General features: G+C 40.9%; 1 protein-coding gene across 1 annotated transcript; it reads left to right on the top strand.

Moving 5' to 3' along the window:
• Positions 1-1,622: 1,622 nt before the first annotated feature.
• Positions 1,623-15,088, top strand: LOC306994242 (serine/threonine-protein phosphatase 4 regulatory subunit 3). The gene is made up of 15 exons (XM_079639851.1): positions 1,623-2,682; positions 2,767-2,822; positions 3,991-4,089; positions 4,201-4,818; positions 9,637-9,714; positions 9,798-9,914; positions 10,124-10,240; positions 10,317-10,448; positions 10,534-10,636; positions 10,780-10,938; positions 12,101-12,270; positions 12,362-12,504; positions 13,088-13,278; positions 13,399-13,610; positions 13,701-15,088. Exons 1-15 carry the CDS (start codon positions 2,541-2,543, stop codon positions 13,818-13,820), a joined length of 2,457 nt encoding a protein of 818 aa, XP_079495977.1. The 5' UTR covers positions 1,623-2,540; the 3' UTR covers positions 13,821-15,088.
• Positions 15,089-15,934: the final 846 nt, after the last annotated feature.

Raw genomic sequence — 15,934 nt, 5'->3', positions numbered from 1 at the left:
GCACTTCTGACCTCTATGTGCTTTTATGTTTACATTAACTTGATTTTTTTTTTTTAAACATTTCTTAAGCAGTATTCAATAAAATTAAAATAATTAATAACTTGTTGAGTTCATTCAGCTTTGAGAAAGACCGGCAATAGTGGTTTCTGAGTGAATGGTGAAGTGTTTACTTTCGAAACCATCCAACCTGATCTCATGAGAACATTTAACTATTTTATGAGGTGGCCATTTTGTAGGAATTAGTATGATGTGATTAACATGTAAACATAACATTTTTTTGAAGAAAAAAAAGGGAAGCATGAAGGTCAGTTGTTGATTGGATGAGGCAGATATGAATGTGACTGAATTGTGAGAAAGTGGCAGGAGAAGTCCTGATACTCCCGAGAGAAGTCCTGATACTCCCGAGAGAAGTCCTGATACTCCCGAGAGGAGTCCTGATACTCCCGAGAGAAGTCCTGATACTCCCGAGAGAAGTCCTGATACTCCCGAGAGAAGTCCTGATACTCCCGAGAGAAGTCCTGATACTCCCGAGAGAAGTCCTGATACTCCCGAGAGAAGTCCTGATACTCCCGAGAGAAGTCCTGATACTCCCGAGAGAAGTCCTGATACTCCCGAGAGAAGTCCTGATACTCCCGAGAGAAGTCCTGATACTCCCGAGAGAAGTCCTGATACTCCCGAGAGGAGTCCTGATACTCCCGAGAGGAGTCCTGATACTCCCGAGAGGAGTCCTGATACTCCCGAGAGAAGTCCTGATACTCCCGAGAGGAGTCCTGATACTCCCGAGAGGAGTCCTGATACTCCCGAGAGGAGTCCTGATACTCCCGAGAGGAGTCCTGATACTCCCGAGAGGAGTCTGCCGTTTCACCGGATGATCGAGACGGATAAAAAAATAAGCAAAACTAAAAAAGATAAAATTAAACATGCATGGATGAATCGTTCACAGTAAGATAATTAAGAATAAGATGCATTTTTAAAACAGAGTGGATTTTAATGGAATGCTGACTAACCTTTTCAGGTCATCTTTAAAAATGCTTACACCTAGTTAATCACCTAGCAACCACCCACAACACCTTAGCAACCAGTTTGACCTATTATCAACAGCAATGCCCTAGCAGCTTGCGACACCATAGCATTGTGTTGGTGAGTTTTGATCGGACAAGCAACACTAAAAATGTAGTTTGTAATTCATTTTACAGTTATATAATCTACAAGCTGGCGCAGCGACCTATGGCTGTAACACACTGGCTATGATGGGGACTTGCTCCGAAGCACAGCTTGGACTGGAATACCAGCATGGGACGGCCTGTGTTCCCAACAGAGGCTTCTCCTGTTACTTATAATGGCTGTAAATGAAACTACAATGTATTCGGTCTCAGAGACAAATTATTTTTACTGTATGAATGACAAAACATATTCGTTCATTGTCTTTACGCGCGCTCAGCCATTCTCTCAAGGAGCTGCGCATGTTCGCGCTCACTTTCCCTCTCATTCACATTCTCCTCCATCATGTCCCTTCTTCCCTTTCACCGGCAGTGAGTGTTTGATGTTACGAAACACCCGTGTGTCTGCGCTGCTCATTTTGGCGCACTGTGCCTTTAAACGGTGGCGGCGGCCCTGCGCCTGCAGCACAGGAAACCCCGTAGCGACTTTCTGAGGGGACCCAAGATGGCCGAATCTTCACAGTGGGGCTAATAATTACTTTTCGTCACGTCGCTGCTATTTCACGGTGCTCGACGGTCGCGCTGGCCATTCGCCATCCCGGAAAGCGAAACGAACGAGTCTATTCGATTAGTTGCATTGGGGAATGTTTATCTCTATGTGAAAAGAGACTGGCTGGTCCATCCGCGGCCCGTAGCCAGAATATGGCGGAATACTTGGGAGAAAATATAGCTTAGCTTATTATGAACGCGCCGCTTTATACACGACTCTTCCCGCATTTTCACCGATCACGCGCGAGTATAATTATTAAATAGAGGAATCGGTACGTCTTTGGAGTTAATTCGCGCACGCTTCGAACGTTTATGTGTTAAAAATGACTCGCGCGAGGAGATAGCCTGCTAGCTGAGGCGCTAGCTACGCTAACACCGTTTGACTGAATTAGTCGCAGCGTTAGCATAGCTAAGTTAGCTTAAAGTAAGGGGGCACGGAGAAAAATAAACACGTTCTGCATTCGTGCTCGGACTGCATACTTTTAAACTAACATCTCACCGCTTCACCCTCTTTTAGAAACGGAAGTGCTTTTTGTTGTTACGTTTATAAAGATTTCAAAATATTGAGTATGTTGTGGAGAGTCTCGGCTGCACACAGCAGCTAGCTGACCATTGCTAGACTGGTCAGGATAATTGTTCTGTAAAGCACAAGTTAACTGTTGTAGACCCCACAACAACACACTGCATCAGCTTCGAGACAGCTTGCCACTGACAGCCATAAGTTACATTTCAGCTTGAAGTTGACCGCAGATTCTGTTGCCTCTTGCAAGGCAAGGACGTTGAGATTTATTAAATTAAAGGCGAAAGCCTGTTTGAGAATTACTTGCAAGGATGACGGACACTCGTAGACGAGTAAAAGTGTACACTCTGAACGAGGATCGCCAGTGGGACGACCGGGGGACGGGGCATGTGTCATCCGCCTACGTGGAGAGACTGAAAGGCATGTCTCTCCTGGTGCGCGCCGAGAGTGATGGTAGGTTCAAAACACGACATGCATGATGTACATGGTCACTTCTGATTGAGACTGCAATTAAGATGTGCCCGTTCTTTAAAACAGGATCACTGCTGCTGGAGTCAAAAATAAACCCTAACACCGCCTATCAGAAACAGCAGGTGCGTTTGAATGACATGATCTTATTGACAACTCATCAGTGCATTTGTGAACATAATTCATGAATATGTGCTTTAAATGTCTTTGTTAAAACTAGTCAAGTATACATTAGTCGTGTAAAGATGCAAGACGGCACAGGTGAATAAGATTGATAAACATCACATACCCTAACTTTCCCAGTACAACAACCCTAATGTTACATTATGTCATGCATATTATATAAAAGTCAGACATGGGAAACAATAGTAGGTAACAATTTCAGAACATAAATCTAGTAAGAACAGTTTATTGAAATATTAGACAATTTAAAAAAAAAATGTTTGCATGTGTGTTGTACGTCATATTTGAGCTAAAATGGAGCTCACACCCGAGAAAGAAAATTTTATTCAGACATCCAAACTGATCATAATCATGCAATAATAGTTCTTAGTAAGATTAAATGAAATGCTTTGTTTTATGATCCAAGCTCTGTACTTTTAATTGTGTGGGGTTAAAACATGTAATGCTGTCACAAAATAATGATTGAGAGATGTACAAACTAATGTTCCCCAAAAGCCTGTTGTATCATACTTATTAATGCATAGATTGTAACCATAGATGGAGGCCTGAGAAATCCATGTATCAAATATGATACAATAGGTGGTTTAAAAATGTTTAGTTTGATTACTCATTCACATGTGCTAATTTGCATAAACTTCCAAAACTTTTCTTGGCTGTATAAGAGTTAAAGGTTTTCAAAGAGGGGGTTTTGGATTCTCTTTTTTTATCATTCTCAACAGACAGATTTTTCTTTTTTTTATGAATAAAATATTAAATAAATCAGGCAAATGATATATGAAGCCCTCTGTAAAAGCCTTCAGAATATAGAACTGTAAAGTGTGGTGTATGTAAGTGATTTCTGAAGTTAAGATTTCTGACTCGGCGCATTCATTCATTTTGAGAACACCCTTTAAAGTTATTTATTATTAAAATCTACAGACACAAATCGATAATGTGTACAGAAATAAATATTAAAAAATATGCTTGGTATGTTTTCTATCTACTCTAAAAGAAGACATGTTGTGGAAGCAAAATAGCTCAAAATTGACAAGTGTCATGAAAAAAAGTGGTTTAGTTCCTTGTTCCTGTTTTTTGGGCATTAGTTGATGGCATCTGCATTTCTCTTTGAAGGACACACTAATAGTCTGGTCCGAGGCTGAGAACTATGACCTGGCCCTCAGCTTCCAGGAAAAGGCTGGCTGTGATGAGATCTGGGAGAAAATATGTCAGGTGATTATGCTTATCATAGTGATGTACATTATAATATTGCATGTCGGTGTAGTGCCCTGTTCTGAAAGCCTGTGTGTGTGTGTGTGTGTGTGTGTGTGTGTGTGTGTGCAGGTGCAGGGGAAGGACCCCTCCGTGGACATCACGCAGGAGCTGATAGACGAGTCTGAGGAGGAGCGCTTCGATGACATGTCTTCTCCTGGCCTTGAACTTCCGCCGTGCGAGCTCTCCCGGCTCGAGGAGGTGGCCGAGCTGGTGGCCTCGTCCTTACCTTCTCCGCTACGGCGGGAGAAACTGGCCCTGGCGCTGGAGAACGAGGGCTACATCCGCAAGCTGCTGGAGCTGTTTCGCGTGTGCGAGGACTTGGAGAACCGGGAAGGCTTGCACCACCTCTATGACATCATCAAAGGCATTTTCCTCCTCAACCGCACGGCGCTGTTCGAAGTCATGTTCTCCGAAGAATGCATCATGGACGTGATCGGGTGTCTGGAGTTCGATCCGTCGCTACCCCAACCGCGCAGGCATCGAGAGTTCCTGACCACCACGGCGAGGTTTAAAGAGGTCATTCCCATCTCGGACCCGGAGCTGCGGCAGAAGATCCACCAGACGTACCGGGTGCAGTACATCCAGGACATGGTGCTGCCCACCCCCTCCGTCTTTGAGGAGAACATGCTCTCCACGCTGCACTCCTTCATCTTCTTCAACAAAGTGGAGATTGTTGGCATGCTGCAGGTGGGTGTTCTACTAGCCGTGTGTACGTGATCACGTGTGTACCATTAGTGGTTGAGTAGGGATGTGACGGTGAGGATATTTTCCCACGTGTGACGTCACCGGCATCACCGTCGGGGCTTTAGAATCGCTCAGTTGAAAGCAAACCTAGAATGCCCACGTCTGCATGGCCATTCGTAATGGTACGGCGCAGAGTAAGCATGTTCAATTAATTCCTATAGGAATGGGTTAGCCTAACCTTAGCTAACCCTAACCTAGCCTTAGCTAACCCTATAGGAATGGACATTATGAATGCCCGTGCGGATGTGTGCATTTTAGTTTCGCTTTCAAATTAGCGCCAGTTCATGGGCGGATTGCTTGAATGGTGAGTTCATTAGTTTATTATTCCTAATGAAAAACACAACAGCAAAACAGTACAATGACAGATTCGCTTAAATAGGTGCTTTGACACCAAATATTCCGCCATCACCTTGTCAGTCAGATCCTCACTCTCGTGACGAATGAAATCTGACTCCTGCCGCTGTTCTGTGCTGCGACTCGATCGGCTCACAATTTATTAAGCAGACAAGTTCAGTTTTTAATTGTAGTGTCTGTTCTCTTAGTGAACAAAAGGATGGCGCCGTGGTGGGCAAGTGAAGTAACCGTGTGGCTTCTGAACAGCGGTGACACAGACTATCGTAGCAAGCCTATAGTTGAGTTAACTCTACCGAGCGAAACAAGCTAAAGATTAACTGTCCATTTAGGCTTCTAGCATCATATCTCACACAGGTAACGTGCATGTCATAGCTCACTATGTGTCATTGTTCCTTCTCACCACGATTTTCACAGCAGCAACTTCCGTCTCATTGCATCCTCAGCAGAACCCTTGCTTGCAGAGGCTAAGTTTACATGTTAGTGCTGCTGTTAATATTTCCCTGTTTGCATTACCTGAGAACATCTCATTGCCACGGTGGGCTGTGGTTCTTTGCTGGAAAGGTCATCAGATATGTGTTCCGCACCAGAAGGTCTTCAGATTAAGGATACAGCACTAACTGTTTTCAGATGCATGTGATCATATTCAGTAGAAGGCCGGCGACAGTACCTCAGGAGTAACGGGGAGTGATGGATATTAGAGATGTTTTCATCGTTCAGTTGGGTTTCACTGCTAAAGTGAGTTACAAAATATATTTTATGAAAATGGTTTCATAAACATGATTCTCACCTCACAGTGGAATTGTTTGGTATTGGTTGGAGTTAGGGGAGGGGGCTTGTTTCCATGGGAACAGCACCATCATGTTCTTTAGAGCCACATCATGTGACGTCACTGACGCTTGGCAGGCGTGCTGTATGATCACTTTCTGCAACCGCCAGCTTCTTCTGTACAGTATGGTGGTTTCATCCATCTTTGCAGATAAGGGTGCATAATATATGGCACACTATTGTTTTAATATTACCATATCCCATTACTTCCTGAATGTAATCTGGTAGATGTTAAATAAACTGGCCATAGATACTAAAAGCTATTTCTTATGATTGTCTGAGCAATTAGATGGACTTTCCCATGACCGTATGATATGATCACAGTTTTTTAGTTCACTTGATTTGTTCCTCTTTTTTTGAGGTGTAATCTTTCATGTCCACGACAAGGTGATGGAGTAAAACACAGTATCAGTCACATGTCTAACCTTGCTGTCGACGTGCATTGATCAAATATACGCCACAAGCCACCCTCATTCATCTAGAGGTCAAGTAGTGTTGCAGAACAGATTTGAGCCTCTATGATTTACAACTGAATATTGAGCTCAAAATGACATTAGGATAATGTATATAAACAATTAACATTTATCAAAAACCAGGTTTAATGTGGCCAGTCTGGCTAAACAAAATGATTAGTGGTTGTAATTCACACAATATGGAAGGAAAGGGATTGAGTATCAGAAAATAAATGTTAGGGTTAGGGTGGGGTTAGGGTTAAATGTTAATGTTGTGAATACAGGCCATTTCATATCTTACTCGTTCTAGGCGGAGTGGGAATCTTTAAGCACCTCACCATCCGATTCTGGGAGTCACAGTCCGACTTGAAACTATTATTGATCTACCTCTTTTTATTAACTAATTAGTTTACTTTAAATCTTAAATTTATTTGTACTTAAAAAAAAAAAAGGGGGCTCAATACTAAGGATTTTTCTGTTGGCCCAGTCAGGCCAGCGGGTAATCTTCACATGCCCTGCCTGCCAACCTTTCCACAGGCCCCTCCACAAAAATAAACATAAAAAAAAGTTTTGTTGTTGTTTTGATCCATATAACATTGTAGGGCTGCATGATTTTGAGGGAAATCTAATTTGCGATTTTTCTGGTTTATAAATTGTGATCACAATTTAAAATGTAAAATGTTTTTATACATAAATATGATAATAATATTTATAATAACTACTAATTATGATTGCAAAATTAAATTATTAAAATAATAAATATTACTTTTGTAATAACAATATTAACACTGCAAGACGGCTATTACTATACATTATTAGAAAGGTCTAAGGTTTTATTATAAAATATGACATTATTATGAAAAAAAAATCTGTGATGGTAATTTCTTAAAGGGTTAGGTCACCCCGAAATTAAAATGATCACCCTTATGTTGTCCCAAACGTCTGAGTTTCTTTCTTCTGTTTTCATTTTTGGCTGAACTAACCCTGTATTTTTGTCAGGAAATCGTATGCGTCCACAGAGGACATCTCCTGTACTCCCTCTATCGCCACACTGGGGAAAAACTTGTGGATTCGCATGTTTACTTAGACTTTAGAGAAAACGGAGAGAATTATTTTTCCTTTTTGGCACAGAATAGCGCGTGGACAGCGTGCGTGTCTCTGGTTCCTTCCACTGTAGGAAAATGAAGCCAGAATATCCCAGAAATTATCTTTGCCAACTAGGGCTGTCACTCTTGAGAAAAATCTAATTCGAACGGATATCAAATACCAAGCTATATATTTGAATAAATGTGTTTTTGCAAAACAGATATAAATCCGACCTTCAATTCCCACGCTATATGCAGATTTAATGGATTTAATGCCACCGAAAGCAACAGATATGAGCTGCATTTTATTGATCATCAGCTAACATTTAAAACTCAAAGACTGCAATAAGAGAGCGGCAGCCCTGGTCAGATCATTTAGTTTCTTTACTTTTAATGCAGATTATTATTATTGTGTGTTAAAGCGTCTGCGACTTCACTTTGATTTGCGATAGTTTGCACGTTGGCTTGACGCTTGATGAATAGATTATCTGCGGTGATGCGTGTTGCAGCGCGCCGTCATATCTGACACACACAGCCTGTAACACGCTTTCAAAATAACACGCTTTTTAAAATAAAAAACAATCTGTCTAATCATAGACTGTAAAAAATACGCTACATGGCACTTTAAAAACCGGATAGTTTATTTGTAGTTCGATTACGGATATTTCACGTCATGTTGGAATGCATATTCAAATATCGAATATAAAGTGACAGCCCTATTGCCAACGATCGCTGTTGCAGATAGAGACGTTTGACTGATGAAACCAAGATAATAAACATGTATAATGCAATTCTAATCGCATATCCTTGAATACAATAAAATATAATTTTTAATTTCTGCCTCATTCTGTGATATGAAGCCACGTCAGATCACAAAAGGGAGTTCTTTCACACACTCAACTATGGAGTAAGTTTGGAGTAAAAACATCATTAAATGTTCTCTTTTGTTTGACAACAGATGTGTAAATGCGTATTACAAGTCTTTGGGAAGATGTTTGGAGCATGTTGCTTTTTCTAACGCACATTAAAAGTGACTTGACCTCATAGTGCTTGCAGTGATGGAGTGGCATTTACTGCGAACGGGTCAATCCGCTCTTCACCATGAAACGGACTTCATGAACAAAAATTGAGATGTCTTTAATCAAGAATAGAGAATTGTGAAATTTCTCAATTATAAATTTCTAATAACTAATAAAGTTCAAACATTATTGAAGACTAGTGAGTCTTCAGTAATAAAATTGCTTGTTTTAAAAAGAAGTTACAAGCAACTTCTCAGATAAATACAGCAGAACAAAGATACAAATGACCGTGATCATGTACAGAAATTTAATAATCACTAAATTCCATAAATGTAATAATGGCACTAGAATTTTAGGCTGCTGTCAGTAAGACCGAATGCACGAATAGTATACGGTTACATATGCGTTTTCTTTTTCTGTTTACGTTAATTTAAGACATAACTGACTAGGTTTACGTGAATGGCCTACTCACCAAGACGGGCATTTAGACAAACTTAAGTTTGTGTTTCCATTCAAGTGCAAAAAGAAAGAGAACTCAGTTCAGCAGCTGCGAGCCGCCCCCCGTCAGTCACGTGTGTGTGTGTGTGTGTGTGTGTGTGATTGCTTGTATGTTAACTATATATATTCTGAAAACATACAAGCAAGTAGTAGATAATAAAGAGGAACAGAGAAACCCGCAGTAACTGTTATCAGTACCTAAGAGTGCTTTCAGTATCGGAACATTCTCCAGTCAAGACGAGAGCATTACGGGATGTTTCTCTTTCTCAGCTTTACTAATTATTACGGATGACATCATAGGCAGCGGAGATCTAATAAGCTGCGTTCACACTAATGCACAGATCTGCTTTGAGACATCAGATGTGTTGTTCTGTCAGTCTAATCCCTTAAGGCATAACTGACTGTTTACATTCATTTCATGTCATAAAAGCATAACGACATAACCTTTAAAAATATATATTAAGGTAAATGTAATAACCAGAGCTGTTTCGTGTGTGTGTGTGTGTGTGTGTGTGTGTGGGCTTTCAGGACGATGAGAAGTTTTTGACCGAGCTCTTTGCACAGCTGACTGATGAAGCCACGGACGACGACAAGCGGCATGAACTGGTATGATAGCAGCATTACTAATGGATGCCTCCTCCTCAACATAATGGGATGCAAACAAAACTCATATTGTGTGTCACATCCAGGTAAATTTCCTGAAGGAGTTTTGTGCATTTTCACAAACGTTACAACCACAGAACAGAGATGCGTTCTTCAAAACGCTTTCCAACATGGGAATCCTGCCAGCGCTGGAAGTTATTCTTGTAAGATATCCTTGCTATTTTAAATCGAGTGTCAGTTTGGTGGTTTCTTTTTTCTTTTTAAAATGTTAACATCTTTACTAATGAGACTGTTGTATTGTATGTTATCGAGACTTTATGCATTTAAAACGGTCTCTGACTTGCTTGAACTTTCCTATCAATGAAAACCAGAACTTCTGCTGTATTTACCAACGTGTGTGTGCTTTTCAAAGGGCATGGATGATGTGCAGGTGCGCGGAGCAGCCACTGATATCTTCTCCTACCTGGTGGAGTACAACCCCTCCATGGTGCGAGAGTTTGTTATGCAGGAGTCTCAACAGAACGATGACGTAAGTCGGACATGCCCACTGACCCATGTGATCACTCTATCTACTTGTCATCCTCACTAATTGTCTCTTCTTAAAGGACATTCTGTTGATCAATCTGATCATTGAGCATATGATCTGTGACACGGACCCAGAGTTGGGTGGAGCCGTACAGTTAATGGGGTTGCTCAGGACGCTAGTGGACCCAGAGAACATGCTGGCTACTGCTAATGTGAGACCGGTTTTAATATGATATTCACTTTCATTGTCAGAAAAACATACTCCTTTAATTTCCTTAACTGTCTGGGTCCCTGCAGAAGACAGAGAAGACCGAGTTCTTGAGTTTCTTCTATAAGCACTGCATGCATGTGCTCTCAGCTCCACTTCTTGCCAACACCACAGAAGAAAAACCCAGCAAAGGTAATAATTAGGGTTTTCTGTGCGCATGCGTGCAGACTGGGTGCGTGTGCAGCCTTTCTGAATCATTGCTTAATTGAAATTTGCATACCTATTTAAAGCCGTAACATCTGCAGATTTCTCACTCTGTGTGTTTGTGCTGTCAGATGATTTCCAGACGTGTCAGCTTCTGGCTCTGATCGTAGAGCTGCTCACGTTCTGTGTGGAGCATCACACGTATCACATAAAGAACTACATCATCAACAAAGACATCCTCCGCAGAGTACTGGTGCTCACTGCTTCTCAGCACGCTTTCTTGGCCTTGTGTGAGTATTTGCACTCGCACACATACATATAACATTCATAATGCCACAAGAGTGGGCTCAGGTGTGTTTGAAGTGCTATCAGAATGACAGTAAGTATTTTTGCTTGTTGTCCATTAGCTCACGTTTCTGTCATGCCACCATTCTTGCATGCCTTAAAACCAACAATATATTTGTAAATGTTTAATTGTACATTTTTAGGCTTCATTGAAGTGTACATTTATTTAGTATTTACTTTAAAATTATTTATATATTTTTCTTATAAGTAATGTTTTTTTTTCCGTTTTTTTAAAACAAATTTATAAAGATTGATTTGTTTGCAATTTTCATACTCTTCTTTTGCTGCCAAGGTCTTGTCTCTGTGACACACAAGGCATTTGTGCTCCGATCAAATCCTCTGCTTATCAACAGCGGTTACACAATGTTATTTATACCATTATAGTTTTTATTTTTCAATTTAGTTTTTTAGTGATTAAGTTAGTTAATTTAAATATTTAAATTTCATTTCAGTTAGTAATTTTAGCGCTTTAATTTAGTGCAATTAGTTGCCAAGGCAACACTTTTAATTTTTGTTTTTCGTAGCGGGGTTTGATACTAAAAGTATGATTTTTTTTTTTTTTTTTAAAGACTCTGAACTAGACTCTAAATGATAAGTAGTACTAGACAAATGACACGGCATAATCAGTCACGCCACTCACCATGGGAAGATTCACGCCGCACAGTCAAGAACACCAATGATGCTGATCCATGTTAACTATGAAAAGCTCTGTTGATAATGACCAATGTTACATTATCACAACCCATGCTGGGCCAGCAGCTTTATCAAGCACTCATTTATACCAATACCAAACTCAATGCTAACCCATTATCAAGCACTCATTTATACCAATACCAAACTCAATGCTAACCCATTATCAAGCACTCATTTATACCAATACCAAACTCAATGCTAACCCATTATCAAGCACTCATTTATACCAATACCAAACTCAATGCTAACCCATTATCAAGCACTCATTTATACCAATACCAAACTCAATGCTAACCCATTATCAAGCACTCATTTATACCAATACCAAACTCAATCCTAACCCATTGACAGGCATCAGACATAACTTGGCTGTTAAATCTCTCTAACCCTTTCTCAATCATTCCTCTTGTTCAGGTGCTTTGCGGTTCATGAGGAAAATCATTGGCCTGAAGGATGAGTTTTATAACCGATACATTATGAGGAACTTCCTGTTTGAGCCAGTGGTCAAAGCTTTCCTCAACAATGGATCGAGATACAACCTCATCAACTCAGCCATTATAGAGATGTTCGAGTATGTCAGAGTGGTGAGTACATTTATCCAAACATCTCTTGATGCTCCTGAACATACCGTTAGACGGATATATATTTAATTTTGTTCATAATTTCTGTGTGTAGGAGGATGTGAAGTCCCTGACGGCTCATATCATAGAGAACTACTGGAAAGCCCTGGAGGATGTAGACTATGTACAGACGTTTAAGGGACTGAAGCTCCGATATGAACAGCAGAGAGAAAGACAGGACAACCCTAAGCTTGACAGGTATATGGTCATTTCAAACCATCGTCATGGATCCTCAAATTGAGTGAATCTCTAATGAGGGACGTAATTCTTAAATTTGTATTGAGAATCGTTTATAAATGTGTTTTCAACTAAAGAGACTAAGTCTCTCTGTGGTTTTCAGCCAAAATAAAAGCCCTTTGGTTTGATATTTGAAAGCAATTAAGACAGCCATAGTATTAGTATGTTTTGTAAAATACATTTTTAACTTTACAGTACAAGTGTAAATACTATAGTAGTGTATTTCTTTATTGTTATTTTTAATTTAATAAAATACAATATTTTAACAGTATTATTTTTGGCCTTGTTGAATGGGTCCCATAACACCAACAGTATGAGTGTGGCCTGAGACAACTGAACTGGAGAGGTTTTATTTTATTGTTTTAAGCTATATCTAGTCAAGGGTGAATTCCCCGATGCCTACCACATTTTAATGTCGAAATTTAAAAAAATAAAAACTGTGCATGTAATATTTACTTAGTGCATTCGTTGTGCATGTAATTGCTACTTTCAAGTGGATGTACCTTTTAATGAATGTAATTTGTGCCTGCATGCTTGTCTTCAGTATGCGGTCGATCCTGAGAAATCACCGTTTTCGCCGGGATGCGCGGACGCTGGAAGACGAGGAGGAGATGTGGTTTAACACGGATGAGGAAGACTTGGAGGACGGTGAAGCCGTGGTGCCGCCCTCAGATAAGATGAAGAGTGACGAGGACCTGATGGATCCCATCAGCAAGTTCATGGAGAGGAAGAAACGTGCGTTACTGCTAATGTTAATGAGCAACCACTACGACTCCATATCTGACTGCATGCTTTAATACAACTTGCATTGCTTGGTGTGTTTTAATTGATAATTTTCCCCTGTTTTTCCCCAAGTGAAAGATTCTGAAGAGAAGGAGGTTTTGACCGGGAAGGCGAGCCTCTCAGGACGGCAGAGCCCCAGTTTTAAACTCTCCTTTTCCAGCTCTCCAAAGCCTAGTCTGTCCTCTCCTCCAACCGCATCCCTCCACCCCGGGTCACCTGGGTCTCCAAGCTCTCCTGGGACCGGAGCCCGGAGCTCCCCGCCTGCGGCAGCGGTCACCACCAAGGTGCTTATGCAGGCTGGACACTGAAAGGGTGACCCCAAATTGTATTTCTTACTGCTTGCTTGTTTCTGATGGCATCTTCTCTCATTCCAGGGAGGGTTGGTGGGGTTGGTGGACTATCCTGATGATGATGAAGAGGATGAGGACGAGGAAGATGCAGACAGTAAAGAAGAAAGTCCTCCGCTGTCCAAGAAGTCCAAGCTGAGCTCCTAAAGCACTCCCTCGTCAGTCAGCAGTCATGCTCAAAGGGAGCTTCATCCAGAGACTATTGCAGCGCTCAGCCTAGAACTCAAAACTGAAACTCAATGAATGAATACATAATGAATGGATAAATGAACGAATGCAGCCCCGCAGGTGTCCATGGGGCGCCGTGTGAGGAACGGAGAAATGGAGAGCAAGAGAGGGAGACGATTCGGTCACAGAGCGAAAAGGTGAATGTCTCCGCATGGAGTTTGTCCAAGTGCCAATCTGCAGGAGAGAGAGAGAGAGAGAGAGAGAGAGACTCGTGAACCGGACGGAGAGATCGAAGAGAATATAAAACTGTGGTCTGGACAAAGAACTATAAAAAAGGATTTAATAAGAAATGCATTTCGACAAGCCGGAAAGTACTGGGGGGTGAAATGACCTCACACGCAGTCAGTTACTCAGACACCCAAACTGTTGCCCCACAGAGCGTCCCAGGCTTGGACTGGACACACTGCCCCCCCTCTCAGGGAAGGACGTCACATGACCCGAACTGGGCCAGCCAATTCACAACCACCACTCACCTTTGCTGACATCATCTCCATTTCTTTCTCTCCTTCCTCTAGCCCTTTTTCTGTTGGCCTTTTTTCCTCTTGATTCTTTTTTTTGTGAGTTTCTAGGGCCAGACGGGACACTGGGGAGCAAAGCAGTCTGGGTCGTCATTGTTTATGATGTCACCGTTGTTCTCGTGGCTCAGCGGAAGTTCTTCCTCTTTCAAAGCCAGCAGTTCCCTCCTTTTCTTATTCTGTTGTTCTCCTCTCTCATTTTTTTAAATGACATAAAAGAGACCTGCCTTTAAATGTTCAGGACGTTTTCAGCCGCACTTGAACAGGTTTTTAAAACCTCAGTGGGGGAGATAGTTTTACCCTTTTTTTGCCCTTCAAAACTGCAGATTTTTTGGAAAATTTGTAAGCCCGTCTTGATTAAAGATTGAGTGGAACTCTAGATGTGATCGATTTGTCATATCTTCATTTTCTTTTCTTTTACATGTGTACTCTTAGTTGTGCAGTATATTTTGGACCATTAAAAGACCTTTGCTGTATAGATCTCTCACGGTTGTGCTGGTTCCCTGTATCATGTCCCCTGTGCTGATGTTTTGTGTTCTGGAATGGGATTTCGTGACTGAAATGATCCTCCTGTCTGCTCATCGGGATACGTCAGTGCGAAGTCCTGCCTCCGCTGACGGAAGCTTTCTAAACAACCTGCACACAATTAAAGATAACAGTTTTTATTTTCTGAAATATCATTTGTTTCTGTGTGCTTGAAGACCCCGAGGACGGTGTGGGCATGCACTAGAGGGCGCTCTTCACCTTCATATGTTCATGCAAAAATAAGAGCAACAAACAGGAGCCAGAAAGTAACTTGTAGTGTTTATGCACTACTGGTCAGAAGTTTGCAAAAAATACTTTTATCATTTGTTGATAATATATATCATTTTAATTTACTCTTTTCGGTTTTATTGTATTTTAAAGTGTAATTAATTCCTGTGGTCAAATCTGAATGTCTAGCACCATTACTCCAGTCTTCAGTGTCACATGATCCTTCAGAAATTATTATATGCTGATTTGGTGCTTTATTATGACTGGTGCTAAGTTATTAATAATTGGAAACTAAACATTTTTGTGGAAACTGATACTTTCCCACCAGGATTATTTGATGAATAGAAAGTAAATAAAATAAAGCATTTATTTTAAATACAAGTCTTTTATGTAATCAGAATGATTTCTGAAGGACCGTGTGACACTGAAGACTGGAGTAATGATTGCTGGAATATTTCACATTATACTGTATTAGAGAAATGCAGGCTCACCAAGGCTGCTTAAGAGACTTATTTCAAAATCTTCCAAACATTTGACTGGTGGTGAATTTTATGAAAAGTACACCGTTGTTTTAAATGAAAGAAAAATAGGGTCAATGGAAATCCAGATGACATGCTGTAAATGTTTTATGACATGTATTTTGATTTAAATCTCATTTGCACAAAAGAAAACAATTCTCCGCTTGTGCGGTTCAGTCCCGGTCGGGTTTCTGCATTTGGTGAAGCCCGTCTCCATCAATGATGTTTACCATATGCTGTCCCACTT

The sequence above is a fragment of the Phoxinus phoxinus genome, assembly GCF_949152265.1.
Source record: "Phoxinus phoxinus genome assembly, contig: scaffold_102, whole genome shotgun sequence".
In the NCBI taxonomy this organism is placed as follows: Eukaryota; Metazoa; Chordata; class Actinopteri; order Cypriniformes; family Leuciscidae; genus Phoxinus; species Phoxinus phoxinus.
This window is presented reverse-complemented; position numbering and strand designations above follow the sequence as displayed.